At 41.0% G+C, this 24604-nt stretch overlaps 4 protein-coding genes across 4 annotated transcripts; all 4 read right to left on the bottom strand.

Annotated features, from left to right (window-relative positions):
• Positions 1-2626: 2626 nt before the first annotated feature.
• Positions 2627-3499, bottom strand: LOC145404017 (uncharacterized). The gene has a single exon (XM_080275620.1). It carries the CDS (start codon positions 3497-3499, stop codon positions 2627-2629), a length of 873 nt encoding a protein of 290 aa, XP_080131746.1.
• A 504-nt stretch (positions 3500-4003) lies between these two features.
• Positions 4004-4504, bottom strand: LOC145404015 (uncharacterized). Its single transcript, XM_080275619.1, has one exon. The coding sequence runs from the start codon at positions 4502-4504 to the stop codon at positions 4004-4006; it is 501 nt and encodes a 166-aa protein (XP_080131745.1).
• A 551-nt stretch (positions 4505-5055) lies between these two features.
• On the bottom strand, positions 5056-5931 carry LOC145404014 (uncharacterized). Its single transcript, XM_080275618.1, has one exon. It carries the CDS (start codon positions 5929-5931, stop codon positions 5056-5058), a length of 876 nt encoding a protein of 291 aa, XP_080131744.1.
• Positions 5932-16428: 10497 nt separating this feature from the next.
• On the bottom strand, positions 16429-17295 carry LOC145404013 (uncharacterized). The gene has a single exon (XM_080275617.1). It carries the CDS (start codon positions 17293-17295, stop codon positions 16429-16431), a length of 867 nt encoding a protein of 288 aa, XP_080131743.1.
• Positions 17296-24604: the final 7309 nt, after the last annotated feature.

Below are 24604 nucleotides of genomic sequence, written 5' to 3'. Positions count from 1 at the left end.
CATTGTCTGTGACAGAAAACAAAGACGTAATATAGACAGGGAACTATAATAAAATGTAAAAAATACTAATAATAATCGAAAATATATAAGTTTAAGTTCACCAAGGATCTTTAGGCATTAATATTACATTAATAATATTAAATGCGTTTGTACGAACTCAAAAATGATGAAAAATTTTAGCCTTTAAAAACAGTAAACATTCTGATAACTCATTAGTCTAGTCACAAAAGCAACAACCCAAAAGGAAAATTTTAAATACTGGGATATTTTCATATATCTCGTGACTCTTGTAGAAAATTAAATTCGGAGTGATCGTGAAGGAAATTGATTCTTACACTTCCAAACGGTTCAAGAACTGCTACCTGTATTTGCTGCCTTTGATCAATAAACTATCATCGTTGGTGTTCACTTTATCTGGAGGACATGCGGAAGCTAAGTGAATCTGCTCCACAAATTCATATGGCCTTTGAGAAAGGAAAGTTTGCAGTCAAACGTATAAATGGACATTTTAAAGCTGTTCGAGCAGGCATGGCTTTGGAACAAACGATCAGCAAATCCCCCCAAAGTAGCACTGGAAAAATTGGTTGCTCGTAAAAAAACAAAAAAACAAAAAAAATTGTTGCCATATGGGAATTGATCTGCCATGAAATGCTGGCTGTAACGTACAAAGAGAACTAAGTAATTTTAAAACAAATAGCTATGAAATCACAGTTAACCATGAATTCAGTCATTCAGAGACAGCAGTGAGAGAGAGAAATGTCCAGGCTATCCTGACATTCTTTGGAACACATGAGAATCTTTTTGCATCAGCTGTAGAGCCAAAACTTCACAATAATATTACCAAAGAAGTCATGCCAGAAGATATCCGTAATCAGCTCTTAGGAGTGATTGACACTGGGCGTGCAGCATATGTAAAGCTTCGAAAAGAGCCTCTTGTTGAGAAGTCGATCAGAATTAGTGAACCTATCCACAGAACTAATTTGAGAGCATTCCAGAGTATACACAAACCAATGAAATGTGGAAAAGATTCCAGAAAGTTGTCTAAAACAAAAGATAAGTGCTGTCAGCAACGTGTCAGAGAAGTAGTTGCTCGAGCTAGGGGTATCCCAATGGAGTTATTGCAGTATGACTTAACATCCTCATATCTTTTTGATAGTGTGGGTATGATGAAGAAATCCGCGAAAAGTTCTCGTCAGTGAACCAAAAGAAAAGCTTCCTGAGAAGAATATCCAAACCTCACAAACAAAGGATTGCTTACAAACAACATATATGGTGTACATGATGGCTACTGTACGCAAGATGAAAACAAAACATCTCAGCACATTTGGATACTTCTGTGACTCTGCTTTGAACTATGTCAAAATGTCACCCAAGTATGCCAGCAGAATTGATTTAGTCTTTGACCCATACACTGATAAGTCAGTCAAAGATTCTGAAAGAAGACGACAGATCACTTCTCCCACCGAACTGAGTAAGATCAAAGAAGAGACGTCATTACCATTGGAAACCGACAAATTCTGGGGCTCCATAAAAACAAAATCTTCAGTGCTTACTTCATGAACAAGCTGTAACTACAGCTAATGAAAAGTTTCCATCTGTATGATCGGTAAGAAGTCACATTTCAGGTGAGAAGGCAGTGCATTGCCAAGGTGTGTGTAACTTCCAAAGATGTTATCCATACAGGTAGGAATGATAAAACTCCTGGTCTTGTACTCGGGGTCTGCTTTATTGGATGTACATCACAAATAATGTTGCTAACGCCGTCGCTTCCCTCGGAGGCCTCTCGTGTAGCAACCCTCGTCATAATCTTGTCACCTCCTCTCACCTCGGGAGGCAGCCCATACACAGACCCCTATCCTGAGCAGTACGACTGAAAGGAATTTCATCTACTTTAACCTTAATTTTACACCAATGCAAAGTATATAACACTGTTTTCTCACTATCAGCTGCTATACAGATGCGTCACTGACTAACAGGAGGTACTTACAGACTGTGGCACCTCTCGATCCCTGGTTAATCCCCAGAAAATCAGGGAGCCCCTAACACTCTTCTTTCCATTTAGGCGTGTGGTCTGCCTCTGGCCCTCTAGCGGCCTAGCCCGTATAAAACAACAGAGTCTTTGTATGCAAACAAAAGAAATCGTACAAATAAACTAAATACATGCAACGGTTCTCATATTTTCCGTTTGTTGAAGCACAATTTTTTTGCCTAATAAAATGCAAACTATAGCAAGCACTACAAACTAAATATGTCACAAAAAATAAGAGACTTTATATTCATGTGATGTGCCGTAACATTCCGGCCCCATAAATGAGACTTCTCTCATTTACAAAAACTACTACTAAAAGGCACATCTCAGGAACTTACATAAATTTCCACTAAGGCGATAAAACACAAGTAATGCTACAAAGTATACTAAACTATGATGGTACACTTGAGGTAGTGATACAGAGTACATATTAATACTACAAATGCACAAGTTTATTTAGCCTTGCAGAGCGGAGCACGTCGCACACTCTCAGTCAGGAGGCATTATTCTGGCCTGAGTCCTGACAGCTCAAGGCTCAACTAATCTACTGTGCTGCTCCCCTCTAACAAACACAGCTTTGTCACTGGCCTAACAAACTTACTGTAGGCTGTGCGCACTTCTACACTGCGCACCAAGCCGTCGCTGCCAGTGAACGCCTGTGTAACTCTCCCCAGAAGCCAGCATTGCCTTGGGGTACCCCGCTTCCATCACTAAAACCAAGTCCCCCATCTGGAAGTTTCTCTGGGGCTCCAGCCACTTCCGACGCAACTGTACTAATGGAAGGTACTCTTTAAGCCATCGTTTCCAGAAATGATCATCTATAAACTGAACATGTCTCCATCTTTTACCATACAATTCTTGTTTGTACGTTTTACCCAGTGGAGCGGTATGACCTGGACGGAGCAAGAGCAAGTGATTTGGGGTCAAAGCCTCTAGATCTTTGGGATCATCTGACACAGATGTTAAGGGCCTACTGTTGACAATTCCTTCTACCTCGCAGAATACAGTGTCTAACCGCATATCATCTAGAACCTGATTCCTCAGCATGACAGTCATGATCTTTCTGATTGTTCTTATCTGTCTCTCCCATATCCCTCCCATATATGAAGCTGCAGGAGGGTTGAACTCCCACTTGATGTGCTTGAGAAGCAGCTGATCCTTTACTTTGTTTGACTCATTCAACTGATTCAGGGCTTCTCTTAACTCTCTCAGACTCCCAACAAAGTCAGTGCCATTGTCTGAACGAATCTTTTCGGGAGCTCCTCTCTTCGCCATAAATCTGACCAAAGCATTTATGAAGGAATCTGCATCAAGTGAGTTCAACTTTTCAATGTGTACGGCTCGCACTGTTAAGCATGTGAAGATACAGTTGTATCTCTTTTCCTGAGACCGGCCCCTCTTCACTAGGAAGGGCCCAAAACAATCTATCCCCACATATAAGAAGGCAGGCTTGTTAGGAGTCACTCTCATGAGGTAGCTGGGCCATTTGCTGAGAACCCATCGGTCCTCTACTTCTCCTACATGTGATGCACTTTCTTGTTACTTGACTAATCAGTGGCCGCAACTTAGTTATCCAGTAGCCCTGCCAGACAGCTGCTGCAACATGCTCTCGCCCTGCGTGTCCTGTATTCTTGTAAGCTTCCCTAACAATTATCTCTGCTACATGGTGTTGTCGTGGCAATATCACTGGATGCCTTGTGTCTTCAGTGAGTGGTGCCATATGAAGGCGACCTCTTACTCTCAGCGGGTTGTCATCATGCATATAGGGTTCTAAGCGGCAGACTGAACTACATGAGGGCACACGTCCTTGTGCTCTAACAGCTTGTATCTCGGCACCGTAATGCTTTCTCTAGATGTACCTAAGTATGGCATTCCCAGCCCCTTCCAAGTCTGTAACCTCAAGATTCTTGCCCTTCAGCGACCATGAAGCAGGTTTTCTTTCTTTACGTCATGCTCCGAATCGGCGGATCCATGCTACAGTCTCTTCATAAGGAACCAGCTTGAGAAGCTTCTCATTAGCCCGTCAATTGCACTCTCGGTGATCTGAGATACTACTAATGCTGTCGGCATCTGTTTCACTTCTTTGTCATTGTTCAAGATTTCAGGATTTTCTTCAGGGCACTCTGGCCAATTTACTTCTTGCCAGAGGAACTCCGGCCCCCATTTCCATCTTGCATTGGTGATCATTTTATTTCCAGTCAGTCCCCGTGACGCGTCATCAGCAGGATTCAGCCTCGTGCTCACATGCCTCCACTGTATGGCACGGAAGCCACTGTGAATTGCTGCCTCTCTGTTGGCAACAAAGGTGTGAAACTTCTTAGACACATTCTTAATGTACTGGAGAACAGTCATACTCTCAGTCCAGAAGACATATTCTTGGAGCTTTACTTCCATCTCTTGACGCAGTGTAGTGTCCAATTTTACTGCTACAATTGCTGCCGGGAGTTCCAATCTAGGAATTGTTAACTGCTTCATTGGTGCCAGCCTAGATTTGGCTGCTAACAAGGTACAGTGGATTCTTCCTGCTTCATTCTTTATTCTCACATAACTCACAGCTCCATAAGCCTCCTCAGAGGCATCACAGAAATGATGCAGCTGATAACTAATGACTGTACCAAAGTCTGGTGGTATGATATACTGACCAACTCCAAATTCTTCTAATCCTGGCAGGTCTTCCAACCACCTTTCCCACCTTTGTTTGCTGTGTGGAGTCAACTCATCATCCCACCCTTTACCTAGTCGTCACTCAATCTGAAATATCTTCTTAGCCACCAACACAAAGGGAGAAACATGACCTAAAGGATCGTATACTGAACTCAACACACTAAGTAACCCTCGCTTCGTGCATTCCTTTCTCTTAGGTTTTGTCCTAATGCCCAATTTGTCATCTTCAGTGTTCCATTCAAGACCCAGTGCACGTTCAACTGGTAGACTATCTTGATCAAGGTTCATCCTTTTCACATCTTTAGCGCGCTCTTCTGTGGGTATTGAGCTAAGCACTTGTTTGCTGTTGCTCATCCATTTTGTCAGACGAAAGCCTCCTCACGACATCTGACAAAGTTGTCACTAGATACTACTACATCCTCAGAACTTACAGACTTCAAACAATCGTCTGCATAAAAGTTATCCAACACAGTGTTCACAGCTAACGAGCTAAATCTACTGGACTGATCAAGTGCTGTACGACGAAGTGCAAACCCTGCACAACTTGGACTCCATACTCCACCAAACAAATGTACAGTCATCCTGTAGAAATGGGGCTTCTGTGCAATGTCTTCGTCTGTCCACCAAAGAAACCTTAACACGTTCCTGTGCTCTGGTGTGATACGTAGTTGATTGAACATGGACTCAATATCTGCCATAATAGCTATCATCTCCTGGCTGAATCTAAGCAACACACCAAGCAGTTTATTGGTGAGATCCGGTCTCTTATATATGTACTTCTTGAGTGAATATCCCTGGGACTCAGCTACACAGTCAAACACTAATCTGAATTTATCAGGTTTACTGGGATGTTTCACATTAAACATAGGCAGATACCAAGTCATCCCTAGGAAGGCACTGATTTCTTCTTCAGGCACCCGTTCAGCATATCCTTTAGCCACTAAGTTGTTCACTTCAGACCTGTAGCTTTCCAGAAGACTGTCATCCTTACCCAAGCGTCGCTTGAAGGATCGAAGGCGCTTTTCTGCCATACTTCGATTATCGTGCAGTCCAGTCGTGTTGGACCTGAATGGTATTGGTAGTTCATAATGACCGTTTGTTAACACAACAGATCGAGCCCAAAGAGCCAAAACCTTTTGGTCCTCACCAGACATTGCTGGCTTCTCTAACTGTTGACCTCCATCTACTGCCCAGAACCTATCCACCTGAGTCTCTAGGCTTGTTACTGGCACTGTCATGGAATTAATGTAGTTGGAGAGGACTTTTTCTTCTTCAAAGTTTTTTTTTCACTGGCCCGTTAACCATCCAACCTAGTTTTGTGCGGATAGCGTAGGGATCGTCATCTCGACCACGTCTTACCTCTAGTGGTACTAAGATCTCCAGGTAGTTCTGACCAATAATCATTTCAATGCAGAGGTTTGTCATGTGGGGAACTTTTAAGATCTCGCAAATGCTCCCACTGCTCAAATTCCTTTGGAACAACTATTCTGTCTTGAAGATCAGGGATCTTTTTCACTGGAGGTACTTCTGGTAGGCTTACTAGCTTATTCTTACGACCAGCACCCTTGAGTTCTAAGAAAACTATCGCTGCATCTGCATCCGTCTCACTGTTCAAGGCGGAAAGGGATGTCATAAAAGACTTTGTAGTTACTTGTAGAGAAGTTATATATATTAGACTTGTGGACGAGCGGTTGATATACTTGAGTAGCTTTGTAAGTAGATAATCTTTCCCATTTGTCATTCAGTGACAAGGAGAGGTAAAGAATAGTATGGGACTACTTTATTTGTCTTGGAAATATTAACAAGTCTCTCACACAGAGCGAAGTATAAAGTAGAGTCCCGCTAGCTAACTCCCTATCTCTCTCTCTCTCTCTCTCTCTCTGTCTCTTTCTCTCTCTCTTCCAAGTTGCTAAGCCCTTCTCCCTACGACCTGCCTGTTCTATGGCTAGCTTCCTTCTGAGCTCTCTTTCCTATATTCTGGTGAAACAGGAGTCGTATCACGTGTGTTCCCTGTGGTTGGAAAGTTCTAGAAGCCTGTGTGTGAGTATGTGTGTATGTGTGTGTATGGTCAACAAGGCTTTGTTCACCTGGTGAATTGCTGACAACTAACTGCATCATCTCCTTACTGGCTACTTCGTAATCTGTCGTCAGCTTTTCCTCAGTGTAACTTGCAAGATTATTTCCCATTCCCAGGCTCGCATAGAGCTGTCTATCTATCTATTTATCTATCTATCCATTATGATTTGTAATTATAATATGGACTCAAAACATATGCTCGGTCCACGCAGCTGAAGGTCCTCCGACAGCAATTATCATTGACACATGCTAATCTATTAGTACATAATATTGATTATAATATTGTATACATATAATATTTATAGTAAATAGTGATTATTCAGTAATATTACATTTTAAACAAGTTGTATACATATTTGAATAAATACATTAAAAGTAAATTATTTAACTGTAATACAGTATGTACTTGGGTTATTGTAGTGAAATGCATACATGCAAGAAAAAAAAAATAGTTTAAAATTAAGAGTATGGTAAGAGTTATTAATATTTCATTTAAAGATAATGGTACTGGTATGCCATACATGGGTCATTCTTCTTTGTATTTTTTTTTTTTATATATAATTAATACTATATACAAAATATGTACACTTCATTCAGGGGGGTTAACTTGGATGTTAACTCTCCCCCCACTAAATAATGACTCCAAATTAGCAATTCTTGCATGCATTCTGTGCATTGCGAACAGCAGTACTGCAACTACAATGCAGAAGATTATAAAGACAGTAGGTGCTGGGCTATACACATAATATGGGTTGAACATACTCAAACTCAAATCTTCCTAGGGCTTCATTGTTTCATTGATCAGTTGCATAGTTTCAAACTCAGGTGAAGTCAACTTAATACTTGTGCTCATGTTTAAGTCCATATCAGGCAGTGGGTGGAAATGTTTGTGTGTATGATTGAGAATGGCGTAGTGATTGATGGTGGATAAAGTAGACATGGCTGGTGTAAATACTGCACAGTAGTCTGGTGCTATGTATAATCCTGATGCTGATGTATGAGATGGTGGTATATCTGGACAGACTATGTAAACTGATGTGTTATGAGGGAAATAAAAAAACTGTGAGTGTCCAATGCGTTGATGGTGTACAAGCTTATCTGGAGCAAAAGTGAAGTTGCAATGATGATGAATATTGTCATTTCTGATGATAGCCATTTCACAAGGGACTGTATCAGTAGGCTGAAACGTGAAAATGTACACAGGACAAAGATGAACAGCATGTAAGGATGTGCGGCACTTTCGTTCAATCGTTGATTCACTTGCGAAAGTGACAGTGTCCCGTCTCTTGGTGACCATGATGAGTTCGGTGTCTGTGTTGATGTTGATGATGACCAAAGTGTTGTTATTTTTATAGGGGAAGGGATGTATTTGGTATACTGTGAACAGGTCTTCAGTGATGAATGGTACATGAACTACTACTGATGTTGGTGTTAGTGTTGCTTCTAAATATGGGTAATATTGCATGAATTCCCTACTGCGGAACAACGGCTTCAATTTATGTTTATGTATGCCTTGACTAACTATCTGATGTAGCTCATGAACTGGGAGTAAGTCAATTGTGATCTTGCCATCACCAGCATTCGAAATTAATTGAATAAGTGCCCTGAAACGATCTCTAGTGTTCTCGAATTGCAGTAGAATCGTGTCAATATGTTCTGTGATGATGGAGAAGTGTTGGAAAAGTGTACTGTTTCCCTCCATTTCATTTATTTTATCTACACTCTCGAGAGCTATGTTTTCTGCTTTTTTCAGATTTTTCACAATTGTCTTCATTGCTGAGTTCTGTCCTGTGATGAATTTATCTTGGTATGTTAGTACCTGAGCTATCTTATTAAATTTGTTGTTTATTTCTTTAAGGTCATCCTCTGTAGCCAATCCAAAGATGTTCCCAAGAACTGCGCCACCCAGGTCGAACAAACCGCGCTTTTGGCGAGTACGTGTGATGTTGTTCCTGTCGCTCAGTACCTCCGTTCCATAAGATGGGAGATCTTGGATCATGATGAGCATAGTTGACTTTGCCTGTTCTAGTTTCCATTTCGCTAACTTTACCATTTCATTCACTTCCTTGGTGTTATGTGCTTGTGAAACATAATTTCCTATCATGAAGTCCAGAGTTCGCATCGGCGTCTCAAGTCTGTCTAGATAAGTAGGTAATTCATACAAGTAATCCAGACTTATTTCAGTACTCATGACGTCCTTAACGATTGTAGTCGTGGCCGTTGGAGCTATGAGGCATCCTTGTCGTACTATGTGTTGGGGGTCTAAGTGCGCATATCCTCTTGCTATGTAGAGGAGAATCCATAGCATAAGTCCCTTCATCGTAACCTACCGAAAAAAAAAAAATCTATTAATTTCCTAATATGGTCATGCTGTGGTCGATGATAGTGATGATGTGCGTTACGGTTGATTGTTATTTCCTTTATAGAAGGAGTTTAAATCGATATTTAATTCTCGTAAATGATGTACTGTAGATTTGATTGGAACAGTTGCACCTATGTTCGATTGTTTGGTATATGACCTTAATTTCTTTTTGTAATCATTGATGTTTTCTTGCTTGGTTTCTTGAGGTACGTTCGCCTGTTCAGTTGTATCCGAGGCTGAATAATTATGGGATAATTCCCTTGAAACTCGTTTTAAATGGTCAATATGAACTTGTTTCTCCTCGCCACTTGAAAGTGACTTAATTAATACTTTGTTTGCTTTTATGTTAATTACTCTGTATGGGCCCTCAAATTTTGGGGATAATTTATTGTCTCTCGTATGAATGATACCGTAAACAATGTCTCCTAAGCTGATAGGTGAATCTCTTGCCTTCTTGTTAAATGCTTCCGTCATTTCTTCGTTGGACATCGTTAATTGTTTTTTGACTCTTTTGTGAATGTCCTGGAATTCACGTAAACGGAGTTTAGAGTAATCATCGTAATTGTATATAGGCATGCTGTCACCTTCTAGGAGCTCATATGGTAATTTTTTATCTGTTCCATATATAATGAAATGTTGTGTGTCACCTATGGATTTATTTATAGATCCATTAATTGAGGCTTCTACTCTGGGAATCCAATCATCCCAGCTTGCATAATTTTCACTGAGAATGTGTCGTAGCACATCTAATACTTTTTTATTTTGTCTCTCTACCAACCCATTCGATGCTGGGTGATAGGCTAAAACGTTAACCTTTTTGATGTTGTATTGTTTACATATTTCTTGTAAGATCTCTGAATTAAATTCTCCTCCATTATCACTTATTAGTACCTTTGGGGTAGTAAAGCGACATATTACATTATCTGTTATTGCCTTTGCTACTGTCTCTGCTGTCTTATCTTTAAATGGAGCTAAAATGACATAACGGGAAAAAATGATCCGTTGCTACGAATAAGTATAGGTTATTGTATGATAATGGCATCTTGAGTAAATCAACAGCGACAACGTCCCATGGTTGATGTGGTACAGGGTAATTACCCATCGGTGCAGGTGTGATTGGGTATCCTTTGTGTTTCGCACATGATTCGCATCTATCTATATGATTGTTTATATCTTTTCGTAATGAAGGCCAATAATATAACAGCTGGGCTTGGTTGAATGTCTTATCCTTTCCAGGATGTCCTGCATGTGGGCTGTCGTGTATCATTCGTAATATTTGGGGTATCATGTCATTAGGTACTACCAACTGGTTAGTATTTCTTTGGCGTTTTGGTTGTTTAGAGTTAATTTTGTATAATGTATTATTGACCATTGTGAATTGTTCAAGTGGGACATGCAGTTTGGGTAATTGTATGTCATCTCCACTCTCTAACTTGTATATAACTTTAGACCATATTGGGTCAAGTCTTTGTGCCTTTGCGATATCCTCGTGGTTTGGGATATTTCCTTTGAGATCTAATGCCGCGACCTGAATTGTGTTCGGGTTCCTAGATAATGCGTCAGCTACTATGTTCATTTTACCTTGTATATAATGAATTTGTACATTGTAGTTTTCAACTGTACATTTCTATCTTGCTCTCCTCCCAGAAAGGAGCTTTTCTTTAAACATACCCACCAGTGGTTTATGGTCGGTGAATAAGTGGATTTCGTAACCATATACCAAATCTCGAAACTTTTGTAATGCAAAAACCACTGCAAGTGCCTCTAAGTCTGTAGTGCAATAATTTTTCTCTGCACCTCTTGTTTGTCTGCTGGCAAATGCAATTGGTTGATTTTTTCCTCTTTTATCTTCCTGCATCAGTACAGCCCCTAATCCTTTCACTGATGCGTCTGTACAAATAAGAAATGATTTTGTGTAATCTGGATATGCTAAACAAGGTGCATTTGTTAGTTTAATTTGTAGATTGTTAAATGCCCTTTTTTGTTCTTCTTCCCATTGGAATACAGCATCTTTTTTGAGTAGTTGGAATAGAGGAAAGGCTATATGAGAGAACTGTGGTACGAATGACCTATAGTACCCAGCCAGAGCTAAAAATTGTCTAACTTCGTCAGTCGTAGTGGGTTCAGGAAAATCTCTCACTGCCTGTATTTTGTCATCAGTGGTGTGAATACCATCAGAACTTGATTTGTGGCCTAAGAAATTTATTTCCTTAAAGCAAAATTTGCATTTAGAAAGTTTAATTTTTAAACCAGCATCACTAAGCTTTCGTAAGAGTAAGTCTAATTTCCTGAGATGATCCTTAATATTCTTCGTTGCGATTTTAATATCGTCAAGATAAACAAATATTCCTTGTTCTAAAATGCCGGACAATACGTAATTCATAAGACGCTGGAATGTGCCTGGGGCTGTCCTCAGTCCCATTGGCATTCTTGTATATTGATAATGGCCTCTGTTTGTTGAAAAGGCAGTGTATTTACGTGACTCCTTCGATACCGGAATCTGATAATAGCCGTTTAGGAGATCGATGGTCGAGAATATATTATTCTCAGGACCAATATTCTGTAGAACATCGCTTAGCAATTGCATGGGAAATCTGTCTGGTATTGTGTGATTATTTAGTATACGGTAATCTACTACCGCACGCATTTCTCCATTTCGTTTGGGCACGAAGAATAAGGGGGCATTCCACGGGGAGACTGAAGGCTCAATAATTCCAAGTTTTAACATTTCATCGACATACTGATTTGCAAGTGTACGTTGGGAGTGTGGTATGCGGTAAGCAGGTACGAAAATTGGTGGTGTTTCTGGGTGCACATTAATCATGTGATTAATCAAGTTAGTACACCCTAATTGTTCTCCGGGCAATGCTACGGTGTCCCTGTGTGTTTCCAGCAGGGTTAACAAATCATTTTCTTCATCAAATTCACCTGAGTGAATTAAATTCTCTTTTATTCTTTCTCTATCCGTAGATTTTATCTCACTTGTCACTCCAGCTATAACTATTTCCTTCACAGGGGCGGGACATTTTTCAATATTAACTATGAAAGTTCCCATTTTCAACTGAACTTCCCCATTCATGTGATTAATTATGAATATCTGAGTTTGCCCTTCGTCGTTCGTATGACATAATGCGTTTTCTACTGACAATCCCTTTACTTTACATAATTCTTCTAAGACAAGAACAGTACTATTCCGTAATTTGCTCTTTATGGTAACCTTCATGTATGAATTAGGTGGTATAACTAAATCATTAGTGAGATGGGCTGAAAAAATTGATAAATCAGTACTGTTATCTGGGTCACTAATTCTGGAGGATGGGGTTGGTGGTGGGAGTGGATCTATACACTCATCTGTTTGTGTATGTTTGTTTAAGCCTTTAATATTACCAATTCTTTTTGGCTCTCTTCTACCAATCGGTGAGGGCTCTGAAGTTATTTCCTCTATGAATTCATTGTCAAAGTCTATTCCATTCATTTGTGGGAGTATGGTTATGTTCTCAGCTCTCATGGATCTTAAGCCCAGTAACATATGAGCTTTAATTGCTGAGTTTTCAACGATATAGAAAAATGCAGAGAATGGTGTTGTAGTCTCTGTGAAACTGATATTTAATCTTATCATACCTTTCACTGTAATCTCTTGTCCATCTACTGTGTATAAATCTAAATCAGCTTCATCCAGAAAAGTTACTTTCTTTTTATTTTTAAGAATTCTATTTAGTTCTTCATGTGTTATTAAGTTCACTGGTGAGCCTGTATCTAAAAATAAGGAAACGTTTTGATCCTCACATACAGCTGGTATCAAGATACACTCATTTCCCAACATGCCTCCTATGTGAAGTTTAGACTTGTTTTTCTTTACGTTTGTTCGTTTTTTGTCATGACTTGGTCTTCCCCCGATCTGAACATAGACACAATTTTTTCTACTGTTTTGCAATCACTGGTCCAGTGCCCTTGGTATCTATGATGCCTACAGTAAGGACCAAATCCTTGTGTCTTTTGCTTGTCCTCTTTTGCCTTGATAAAGCATTCATACCTTGTGTGTCCTGGTTTTGCACAATCATGACATAGAATGGACCTATCCCTTGACTGTGACCTACGATATGATTTCCCATAATTAGTGTTGTTTATGGCGCGAGACCTGCTCGGGCTGCGCGAAAACTTATGAAACTGCCTGTTGCCTGGCGTCAGTGATCGATTTTGTTCTCTGTTTGGGATCGGTGTAGATGTTTTCACAGCTGATACTGTCTCAGGTACCCTCATTCTACCAGAATGTGCATGTGTGTCGACCATACCTGCTTTACTGCACTGCATCTCTACCTCGTTCATTAAGTCTAGCAAGCACATTCCTGGGGTGTACGCGATCGTCTTGGCGATCTTAAGGGTCCTATCAGGTAATTTACACAAGGCAGCTACATAACCAATGATATCCACGACGAGGTCTGGGGACATCTTTCCATCATCTGTTATCCAATTAGAATTTTCCAAAGTAACTAACAATGTTCTTTTGATTGTGGAGACATCAGCAGTTATTTCACTGAGCACATGGTTTGTAGTGTGCTCCCTTACAAGATCTACAATTTTATGTAATTCTGGAATTATACCTGGCAAGAAATTCATACCTTCAGAATATTTCTTCAAAAATTCAGTTTTAAATTCATCATATGTCCTAGCCCAATGGAGCTTGTCTGAGCGAAGTAAATTGCTCGCTGGACATCTTTCCTGGCTTATGCAAGATGAAAAAATAGCAATTTTCTCTTGTTCATCTAGTATGTGGCGCTTGATGAACATTTGTTCGCACTGACTGACTAATGAAATGACATCAATGCGATCTTTGTAAGTGCCAGAGAATTTTGGGGCAGTTTTATCCTCGTGATACACAAACACTTGAGGTGTGGTTGTTAGATCAGCGGTATTTGTTTCTTGATTCATTTTCACTGTTTGCTCTGTTAATTCAACTTGGACGTGTTTATCGTTGTGTGAGGGAATGGTGGAATATGTACGACCGGATCGGTGAACTCTGTTAAGTATATTGGCATACGTGTGCAAGTCAGCGACAAAGTCCGCACTTGCTATGTCAGAGGGGGTTTCCCACTCATCATCTGAAACTGCCGTATTTGTTCCTTGATCTTTAGTGTGTGGTGAGGTTTGTACAAGGGGTGGGTTGCCTTGGGGCTCTCTTAATTGTGAGTCTGTTGTTGCGGCAAATTGTGTGTCATCTGGTGTGTTGCCTTGGTGCTCTCTTAATTGTGAGTCTGTTGTTGTGGCAAATTGTGTGTCATCTGGTATTAACGTGGGTGTGGCGAAAATATTCCTGTCATTAAGATATGGTGTTATGAAATACGCCTCTTGTTTATTTATGTCCTAACAAAATAGATGAGTAAATAAGTTGAAATAAATGATAGATAGTGAGTGTATAAGTGTATATATGGAAATGAGTAAAAAAAAAGTTGAATATAGCTAATTTTAGCACTGAGAAGAAATGAGTAAGTATAATTTTACCCACTTGATACAGATCGTAGAGGTGTGTCGATACAAAAGTCGATCTCGGAAGAAAAATGCAGGTTTGAGTGAAGATCTCTTGATAATTCTAGTGCTGTGTTGATGGACGATATTACTCAGGAAATTCCATGGCCTGGTGCTTGTGGTGGTTAACAGCTGTCCCAGGCAAACCTCAGCATAGAATTTCCAACTCAACTGTGAAAATAAATGAGTATGAGTAGGAGCTATGTGAAAAATGAGTAATGAGTAGTGAGTGAGAGGTGCCTGGTGTCAGTCACACGTTGCTTGGCATGGCAGACTCGCGTTGTGATGTCATCTCAGCACATGGTGACGTCGGCTTCCCACACTGGTAGCTGTGGTGAGTAAATGAGTAGCGATGAGTAACTTGAGTGAAGATGAGTAAGATGAGTTGTGAGTCGTGTCTCACTCTTCGTTTGTTTGTTCCGTTTTTCTTCCTCGAGGTATTCCTGGTCCTTTTTTCTTGTGATTTACTCGTTGTAGGATGAAGACTGCCACTACTTGTAGGTGCGTGTAGAAGATTATACAGACGACTCGTAGAGTTGTTACTTGTAGTTGATTGTAGATGGTTGTAGTTCGTTGGTTCGTCATAGAAATTTCAAGATTGTTTGTATCAGTACTTTGTTAAACTACTGGCAAGACGTCGTGTGATAACTTCTACATCAGCGTGATGATCGTGGAGACGGAGGGGGCTGGTTGGAGAGAATACTGTCAGGAGCTGGTTGTATGTTGTTGGTTGTGAGAGGTATTTTTTTGTTTTCAATCTTGATATTTTGTAGGAATTCACTGTTGATTCGTAGACGAGGTTCGTATACGTTCGCTGCTACCAAATGTCATAAAAAGACTTTGTAGTTACTTGTAGAGAAGTTATATATATTAGACTTGTGGACGAGCGGTTGTTATACTTGAGTAGCTTTGTAAGTAGATAATCTTCTTTCCCATTTGTCATTCAGTGACAAGGAGAGGTAAAGAATAGTATGGGACTATTTTTATTTGTCTTGGAAATATTAACAAGTCTCTCACACAGAGCGAAGTATAGAGTCCCGCTAGCTATCTCCCTATCTCTCTCTCTCTCTCTCTTCCAAGTTGCTAAGCCCTTCTCCCTACGACCTGCCTGTTCTATGGCTAGCTTCCTTCTGAGCTCTCTTTCCTAAATTCTGGTGAAACAGGAGTCGTATCACGTGTGTTCCCTGTGGTTGGAAAGTTCTAGAAGCCTGTGTGTGAGTATGTGTGTATGTGTGTGTATGGTCAACAAGGCTTTGTTCACCTGGTGAATTGCTGACAACTAACTGCATCATCTCCTTACTGGCTACTTCGTAATCTGTCATCAGCTTTTCCTCAGTGTAACTTGCAAGATCATTTCCCATTCCCAGGCTCGCATAGAGCTGTCTATCTATCTATTTATCTATCTATCTATTATGATTTGTAATTATATTATGGACTCATAACAGGGACACGTTTCTTGGTTCACCAAAGACTGGGAGCAAAATGTCCTGTTACTTCCTGTGTCTACCAAAGCAAGAGCTCGAACAGCCTTAGATCCACCTTTGCCTCGTACTAAGACGCTAACTATCGGCAAGGCTATTTTGTCGTTAGTCTCTGGTGCCCTGCATCCGTAGCTTCTGTGAGTAAACTTCGATGTCTTTTCATTACCAACACTGGTTCCTCTAGACTTCTGATCCGTACCTTGGAATGCCTCGTGCAGCAGCTTGGAATGCCATAGGTTGCAACCCTTTACACCACAGGTAGACCACTTCCTATACTGATCTACCTAGTGTGCTCAATGCAGGCAGTTGTTACAGAGTCCCCTTTTTTGGGCAAAACTCAGTCTCTTCTCTGATGTCAAGTTCTGGAACTGCTCACAGTCCGGTAACCATTGTTCTTTATTGCAAAGCTGACACCAAGGTTTCTTCTTGTTGCTTGCATTCACAGCTCCAGCTTCACTCTTGGTCCTTGTGGATTCAACCGAGGTGGCGGCAGAGTCCCTATCACGAACTTCAGTACTGAAACAAGCTTTCTTGGACGCAGCTTCCTTCTTGGGCTTTGTTCTCTTCTTTTCTTCGTATGGTGTCTTACTTACGTTCCCATACGGTGGCTCGTTCGCTATCTTTGCAGATTCCTCAATGAATTCAGTGAGCCTTTCTATATCTGGGTACTCCTTATGTTTCCCTTTGAAATGGACCACCTCAGTGACCCATTTTCTTCTACAATCATAGGGCAGCCTTTCAACTGTTTTGACCATACTGTACTCTGAGCCCAGTCTGTCTCTTTTTCCGATAGCTTTGAGCACCTCCAGGCAATCCTTGATACTATCCGCAAGTTTTTGCAGCCCGGCCTTGTCATTTGGACGTATATGGGGACCTTGAATGATCTTGTTTAGCCAGGCTTGTGATACCGCGAAATCATTACCAAACCTCTCCTCCAGGTTCTGTCTTTCCTTTTTATATCCTTCTTCAGCATTCATCATGTAACAGCATGACACCGCTCTGGCAGCAGGTCCAGTACACAGCCGCAACAAGCGGTTCTTCCTAACTACAGGACTAATTAAAGCACTACCAAAGGATTCGTCAAAGTTACTCATGAACCGCCAGTAATCGCGCGGGTTTCCATCAATGGCTTGTAATTCTATCTGTGGTATATGATGCATTTCTGTGAGATGTGGTCGATCACACTTCGTGCCTGCTGCCTGTGAATCAATACATTGGTTCCGTGAAAGGAGGTTCCTTATGGCATCGGTATTCTGTCTGAGATGTCATTAACTCAGGAGGTTTAGATGGCCAAAATGGCTGAACTTTGGGGCCTTTATCAGACTCCTCACCACGCGGATGCCATGAGTTTGCATAAGGTTCGATCTGGTTGTTGCATGGGACGCTTTCAAATGCTGGTTTCAACCTTGCTCCGATTTTCCTTATTTCTGCAGCCGTTCCCCCGGACTTCCTTTCTTCTTAGTCATCCCAAGCTTGTCCGGCAGCGACAGCTGCAGCAGCTTCAGCTTGCAGTGCCATATACTCTGATTTCAACTTGGCTTCCTTTCTTTGCTGTGCTAACCTTCGTTCTTGTTCCTCTAACTCAAGATCCCGCATCTTCCTTTGTTGTTTTACCATGTTTTCTTGTCCTTCTAACTCAAGCTTTCGCAGCTTATTCTGGAGAATCTCTTCGGCATTCTTAAGCTTGGCCTCCTGTGCAGCTCTGTGCGCCATATCACTCCTTTTAGATGAATTCTTTGAGGATGTTTTCGACAGTACCGTAATCCTTGATCCTGAGGCCCTCGAACTTGCTCTATCAGGTTTCGCTGGGTCTGTCACACTAGGCCCAGCATTTTCCTTTAGCCTCAGCTAGCTCCTAGCTTGGTCTATATGTTCATGAGCTCTTTTTCTATCGAGTTCAAGGTATGATTCTTCCATATGCTGCTCCTCCTCATTCTGGTGAGAGTGTAGGATTTCAAGCAGCTTTAAATGACAGTCCTCAAGACTTAAAACAGAGGCTTCTACACCATCAGTTGCAAACCTAACTGCTTGAACATCGGAATCATCATTCGTAATGAGTGACTGCAAGTTTTTGAGTCTCTTGGTTAATGCCCCTAATTTACCGGCTCTTGAACCTTTCAAGGCTTGAATTTTTTCCGCTATCACACCGTCTTCGTCATCGGCTTGTCGACTTTCTTGATTACCTACATGGGCTACAAAATGCTGTACGTCCAACTCATGCTGCTCCTTTCATTTTTGTTAGTAGTTTCACCCGACTCCGAGACAAAAGTGTTATCACTATCAGCAACATCTGAGTGACTTGACATTTGCTGCAGGTTGAGGAGCTCTTGCTCTTCTGCTTTATCAGGCATTTTACTTCTACCGTGCTTGACAAATGACAGAATAAATGCAATTTGCCAAAAGTTACAGAAATAATATATAAATGCTTCTGCTGAAACCCAAACAAACGATGTCAGTCAATAAACCACCATACACTTAAATCAGAGGCAAAATAATTGCATCAGACACAGCAATCAGTACTGCACAAATTATACTTCACAACAGCAGTTCAGATAGTATTGCACAGCAACAACAATATTGCAAATGAATAAACAAAGCACTTCAAGGCAATTCATTGCAGTTTTACTCTAACACAATGATCTTTACTGTTGCTCAGCATCCAACACAGCAATATAAACTACTGCACAGCACAACACAGCAGTCTTTACTGCAGAGTACTCTTTCTTTGGGCATGCAATCATACATCAAACAATACTAAGTTGTATCACAATGATGTTACAATACAACATGCTATATCTGAGTATCTGTTACCATGTAATGGCAGTTTGAATTCCTCTGTTCCCAGCACTAAACTCTCTTCATTCATCACTAGTTAAAATTAGGAAAAATTTTCAAACTGCCCCATTCAGACATGAATACTATAAATCCAATGATGTTATATCACTTGGCTACTCAGTTGACGTTTCCTCTGTGATGTTCAGTAGGGCCAAAGTCTGGTACACTGGGTGGGGCTCCACACAAAATGGCGGTCCTGGGGCCAGAACACATAAATCAATCACCTCACCTTGGGCGGCGATTTTCTTACGTGAAGCAAATTGTACTTCGACTTGTAACGTCCAAAGATGTTATCCCTACAGGTAGGGATTGTAAAACGCCTCGTCTTGTACTCGGGGTCTGCTTTATTGGATGTTTATCACAAATAATGTTGCCAACGCCGTCGCTCCCCTCGGAGGCCTCTCGCGTAGCAACCCTCGTCATAAATCTTGTCACCTACCCTCACCTCGGGAGGCAGCCCATACGCAGACCCCTATCTGCCTCTGGCCTAGCCCGTATAAAACAACAGAGTCTTTGTATGCACACAAAAGAGATCGTACATATAAACTAAACACATGCAAAGGTTCTCATATTTTCTCTTAGTTGAAGCACAAATTTCTTCCCTAATAAAATGCAAACTATAGCAAGCACTACAAACTAAATATGTCACAAACAATAAGGGAGACTCTATATTCATGTGATGTGCCGTAACAGTGTGTTTGAAGGCGCTTCAACAGTTATCCCCCGAGCTAAATGTTGACATTGAAGAAGCTGATCAGCGTATAATTCCTCATGTGATGCATGCTGTTCAGAAAGGAACCTCCAAGATCATAGTTTTGTCCCCGGACACTGATATTTTTGTAATGTTAATGTACTACTGGGATGAGTTTTAATCTTCTGGGCTTTCAGAGCTTTGGGTAAAGAGGGGTCATGATGACTCAATAAGGTATATTCCTATACACGATTTGGCTTCTGTTGTAGGACTAGACCTCTGTAAACTATTGCCTGCTGTGCACACTTTAACAGGTTGTGATTACACAAGTAAAGTGAGAACTAAATGTCCAGCACTGAGAGCACACCTGGACTACTTCTTGAAGGCTTTTGGACTAAGCACTGATGATTCCAATATTGAAGAGCTGATTGAAATAAGTGAGGAACGCATATACACAGGTGCTGAAAAATGGGACCAAATGCAAAACAATGAATCAAATAAGAAATCATGTGTACCATCATACAGTAGTAAAGGGCTGAATATAGAGGAGCTACCTCCAACTAGCAATGCCGTAAGAGATCATATTTTGAGAGCATATTTTGCAATTTATCAGATGGTTTCTCCTCTGTTTAGTCAACCACAGTCATTAGATCCCACTCATTTTGTATCTGAGGAGGTTGATGAACTCTTAATGCCAGTAGTAGGGCTCAGACCTATACCAGAAGAGTATGCTATGTGTTGCAATTGTCTAAAATGTGCACCTGTAGAAGGAAAGTAAAACCATGTTGTAAGTTTTGCAAATGTCAAAAGGAAAAGCTTGATTCTGGCACAAGCTGCATTGGGGTGTATGTAAAATTTAGATGTCTTACTTAGGTATGATGAAAGATTATATAGTTTCCCGTACAAAGAGATTCGTTACTTATGTCATTGAAGTTAAAGAATTTTGTTCATAAAACCCACACTGGTAGAGGAGAAATATATTGTCCAAACAGTTTCATTGAACAGTGCCACCCTCCTCAGTGGTGAAGAGGTGAGAAATTAGTTATGAAATCTCTTGAATGTCCAGATGTCATTACAATAGAATGGACGATTTTTTTTTTTTTTTTAACTGTGGTGAGTTTGCCCAACTTTTTTTTTTTAAAGAGAATGGTTACATTATAGTTAAATATGTTTATAAAAGGAATATTTAGTACCTGCATTTGTACCAGCATGTGAACTACAGTACTTAGCCACATAAAGTCCGTCCTTTTTTGCATGTTATACTAGCGTGTGAACTGAGCTACATAAAGTCCGTCCCTTTTTTTAGGGGGGGGGGCCTAGATATTGTTATTAAAATACCATAAGTAAGTCTTCTAAGTATTCATATAATGATTATGCACCTGCAGTTGCCAGGGAAAAATTGAATATACAAATGTCGTTGCTAAAGAAAGGAAATAATATTTTTTTTTACTTTTATGGGGTGATGTTGCCTTACATATATATATAAGATGCACTGTAATTAAACAGGATTATATATACATGGAATATTTAGTACCTGCATGTGATATTAGCATGTGAACTATGTCACGGGGTTTTTATCTTTTCAGGGTAATTTTGATATAAATGGTTAAATATTATTTAATTTGATAATAATATTCAATAATATTGAAGAGCAAAGACAATGATTGTCTTGCTACATCAAGCAACGATTACTTTACGCTGACTTGCTAAGATTCTCAAGAACGAGAATTTATAAACTTTCTCAACAGTACACAGCAGAGACTAATTACTCACAATTGCTGAATTACTGTACTGTTAGCCTCTGGAGAAAGTTACATCACCCCTGACAATAAATAACTAATACTAATAATAATAACATCAGGTTCTTGCTGATGCATTAACTCCTGGCACAACGGATTTTAAGTTAATACAAGACTGGTCTAAGTACCAGTTATGAAAGCAAATGTTTATGCAAGCTAGGAGCTATGTGGAAAATAAGCTTAATTATGGAGAAATGAAACAAGATTTTTACTTTACATTAAGCTCGAGAAAGGAACTGTTAAATTTATTAATTACAAAAAAATAAATTTAACGTTACATTTCAAATCAATGAGACGCACTCACTCACTCTCACACGAGCTAAATACTTACGTCTAGAAAAAAAAAACACCTTAATTAAACTCTTATAACTAGGAAATACACAAAAGAAATACTGTAGTCGATGAATGCTGCGTATCACCAGAGGGGTGGGAGGACTGGATTAACTGTGAAGTGGAGTTTGGGTACTAGCTGACCTCTCACACTGCTGGCACAGGACCTTCCTCCGTCACAACAAACACAAGACTCACCAAGTCGTGAGAACAAAGCGGAGCACTCGGCCGCATTTTTTTAACGGTCGAATGAGCAGGGGCGAACAATAAAAAACAATAGTATCGCTCAGTACAGCACTTAGTGACGTGCATTAAATCGGTCACTCTTTGAAAACGGTGACGAATTATTTGAAAAGTATACTCCGAAATGGAGGGAGAAACGGTTAGCTGAGCGATACACAGTGAGTTTTCCACTAATAGTTCGTGGCTTCTCACAAAAAGGAAATGTCGCGAATTGATTCGTGACATTACGCCCCATGAAAATTAAATCTTTCTTCCTTCAGAAGAAAGATTTCAATATAGATACATATAAATCCTAACTCAGTCACACAAGATTCACTCTGTGGTGTGTGTGCTATCCTGCTACAGGAGTATGTCGCAGTCGCCAGTGAGCGAAAAAACCTCGTATTTACGTTAATAGAAACAAGCTTGAGGGAAAAACTCCGTGACGACTGTGAAAATCCTGTACTCAGGTCAAACTGAGCGAAAGTTCGCTACATTTACATTAACAACTAATTGTTATGTAGTGTTGTGTATGTAATACACGGTGTAGGTGTGACAGTTGTAGTGTAACTGTACCTACGTGTAAAATGACACAGTAATACAAATTTATAGTAAAATAATGATGACGAGGCAGAAGAGAAGGGGCGGCAGCATGCAACAGGAACGGCCAGCTGATCTGCACGGCAATGCTGCACCCACCAGCTACACCTGCGAAAAGAATTAAGGTGGAGCATCAAAACTGTTATTTCTGTCTCTCTCTCTCTCTCTCTCTCTGCCTAGCAATCAGTACTTGTCATTATTAACCAGGAAACGTAATTCTTGAATTCACAAATTGCTTAGAACCCTTATAGCTTACTGGTTAACGCTTTCATTATTAACCAGGAAACGTGCCAGTTCTTTAATTCACAAATTGCTTAGAACGGGCAGTTTACTGGTTAACCTAACATTATTAACCAGGAAACGTGCCAGTTCTTGAATTCACAAATTGCTTAGAACGGGCAGTTTACTGGTTAACCTAACTCTACACTTACGAGTAATACAGGAAGCTGAAAATCGCTACGCAATCTCGGGCAGGTCACGTTTTAACACCCACCGTGGGTGTGAACACTCATGTGGGTAATGTGCATTCTCCGGGAATCCTCAGAGAGGCCCACAGCTCGAGACATTCCACAAGGTAATTCATACACAGCCTCGGACTGTCTCTGCAAGGTTCTCAAACTTCCCCCTTAACTTATGGTATACATGTATGTACAAGCCCTGGATATACTGTGTCCTGTAGGGCCAACGAGTGAGACGTCTGGTCTAAACTTTTAACTGGGAACCAGGCTGGTCCTTGGATTACTCAAATCGCTTAGGATGCCTATTACGGAACCCAACATACAACAGTTGCTAGTTAGTAAGCAGCTAGTAGGTGAGACATCAGGTCTACACCCACATTACCACTATCCTGTCTCTCAACTGACTCAGAGATTACAGGTGTGGTTAGAAACGGCACAGGAAGGGCATGTCCCTGATTAGTGGTGTTACTTTGACACACACTGCAGGAACGGACAAAACTATCTATGTCTCGTCCCATCCCTGGCCAGAAAAAGTCAGCTCGGATATGGCCCTGGGTCTTCCTTTTGCCCATGTGACCTCCTGAGGCTGAACAATGACCCCATTGTAACACTGCTAGGCGGTACTTGGCGGGAACGACAAACTGCAGTCGAACCTCGCCCTCGGGTGTTCGTGACTCACGGTAGAGCCGTCCTTGTTTGCGAAGGAACTTGGCTTGACCTCCCCGTGAATACTTAATCACTCGACCCTTTTGTTTGTTCCGCACGGTAGCAAGTGTCGGGTCAGAATGTTGTTCTTGCACAACAAGTTGACTACACATCAGATCTTGCGGCGATTCAATGATCACTGGGGTGACACAGTCTGGAGCCTCAGTCATGGCTCGTGTTACCGCAGCAGCCGAAGTCTGAGTAGCGTCATCGGAGCAACTATCCTTGACTCCAATAATATTGCCTACTATAAGGTCAAATAGAGGCTCTGGCATGACAACTGCTAGTGTCGTACCAGTATAAAATGGAGATGCCACCTGGATACGTGCCTCAGGGAACAATCTCACTGATCCATCAATAAGGCTTGCATGGATCTGTCGACCTGTATACTGCTCAGGCCGAACTAAACTCTGCTTGACAGAGCAACCTGAGGAACCATTGTCTCTCAGGACCTTCGCAGGAATGCCTCCCACAAACCCTGGCTGTACAAGGAAGGTACTGTCACCTGTGGGAGGGCCTGTGGAGGAAGCAGCTAGCCACTCATGAGGCTGCTGAATTGATGTGGCAAACATTGTGCCTTGTGAGTTATAAGATGGAACATTGGCCATCTGTGGAGGGGGTTCACTGTCACTGTGGGACTAGTGAACTGTGGGGAAGTACCCACACTGGTAGGGACGTGACCACCAGGCTGCTGCTGAGGAATGAAGGCTGCATTCGCTTCCTGCCTCTTTTGAGCTGGTGGTGGAAAAGTTTGTCCCGACGGTCGGTTGCGTGGCTGATACTGCTGCTGGTTAGGGTACTTGTTGTACCTCTTCCACTCAGGTTTCTG

Source organism: Coenobita brevimanus, chromosome 62 (assembly GCF_032717465.1).
Source record: "Coenobita brevimanus isolate Jiangsu-jjx chromosome 62, ASM3271746v2, whole genome shotgun sequence".
NCBI lineage: Eukaryota > Metazoa > Arthropoda > Malacostraca > Decapoda > Coenobitidae > Coenobita > Coenobita brevimanus.
The sequence above is the reverse complement of the archived record's forward strand: the minus strand, read 5'-3'. Positions and strand labels throughout refer to the sequence as shown.

Excerpts from the sequence above, each read along its gene's own strand:
- LOC145404013 (XM_080275617.1), bottom strand. The coding sequence starts at position 17,295 with ATGCATCATATACCACAGATAGAATTACAAGCCATTGATGGAAACCCG.
- LOC145404015 (XM_080275619.1), bottom strand. The coding sequence starts at position 4,504 with ATGAAGCAGTTAACAATTCCTAGATTGGAACTCCCGGCAGCAATTGTA.
- LOC145404017 (XM_080275620.1), bottom strand. The coding sequence starts at position 3,499 with ATGAGAGTGACTCCTAACAAGCCTGCCTTCTTATATGTGGGGATAGAT.
- LOC145404014 (XM_080275618.1), bottom strand. The coding sequence starts at position 5,931 with ATGACAGTGCCAGTAACAAGCCTAGAGACTCAGGTGGATAGGTTCTGG.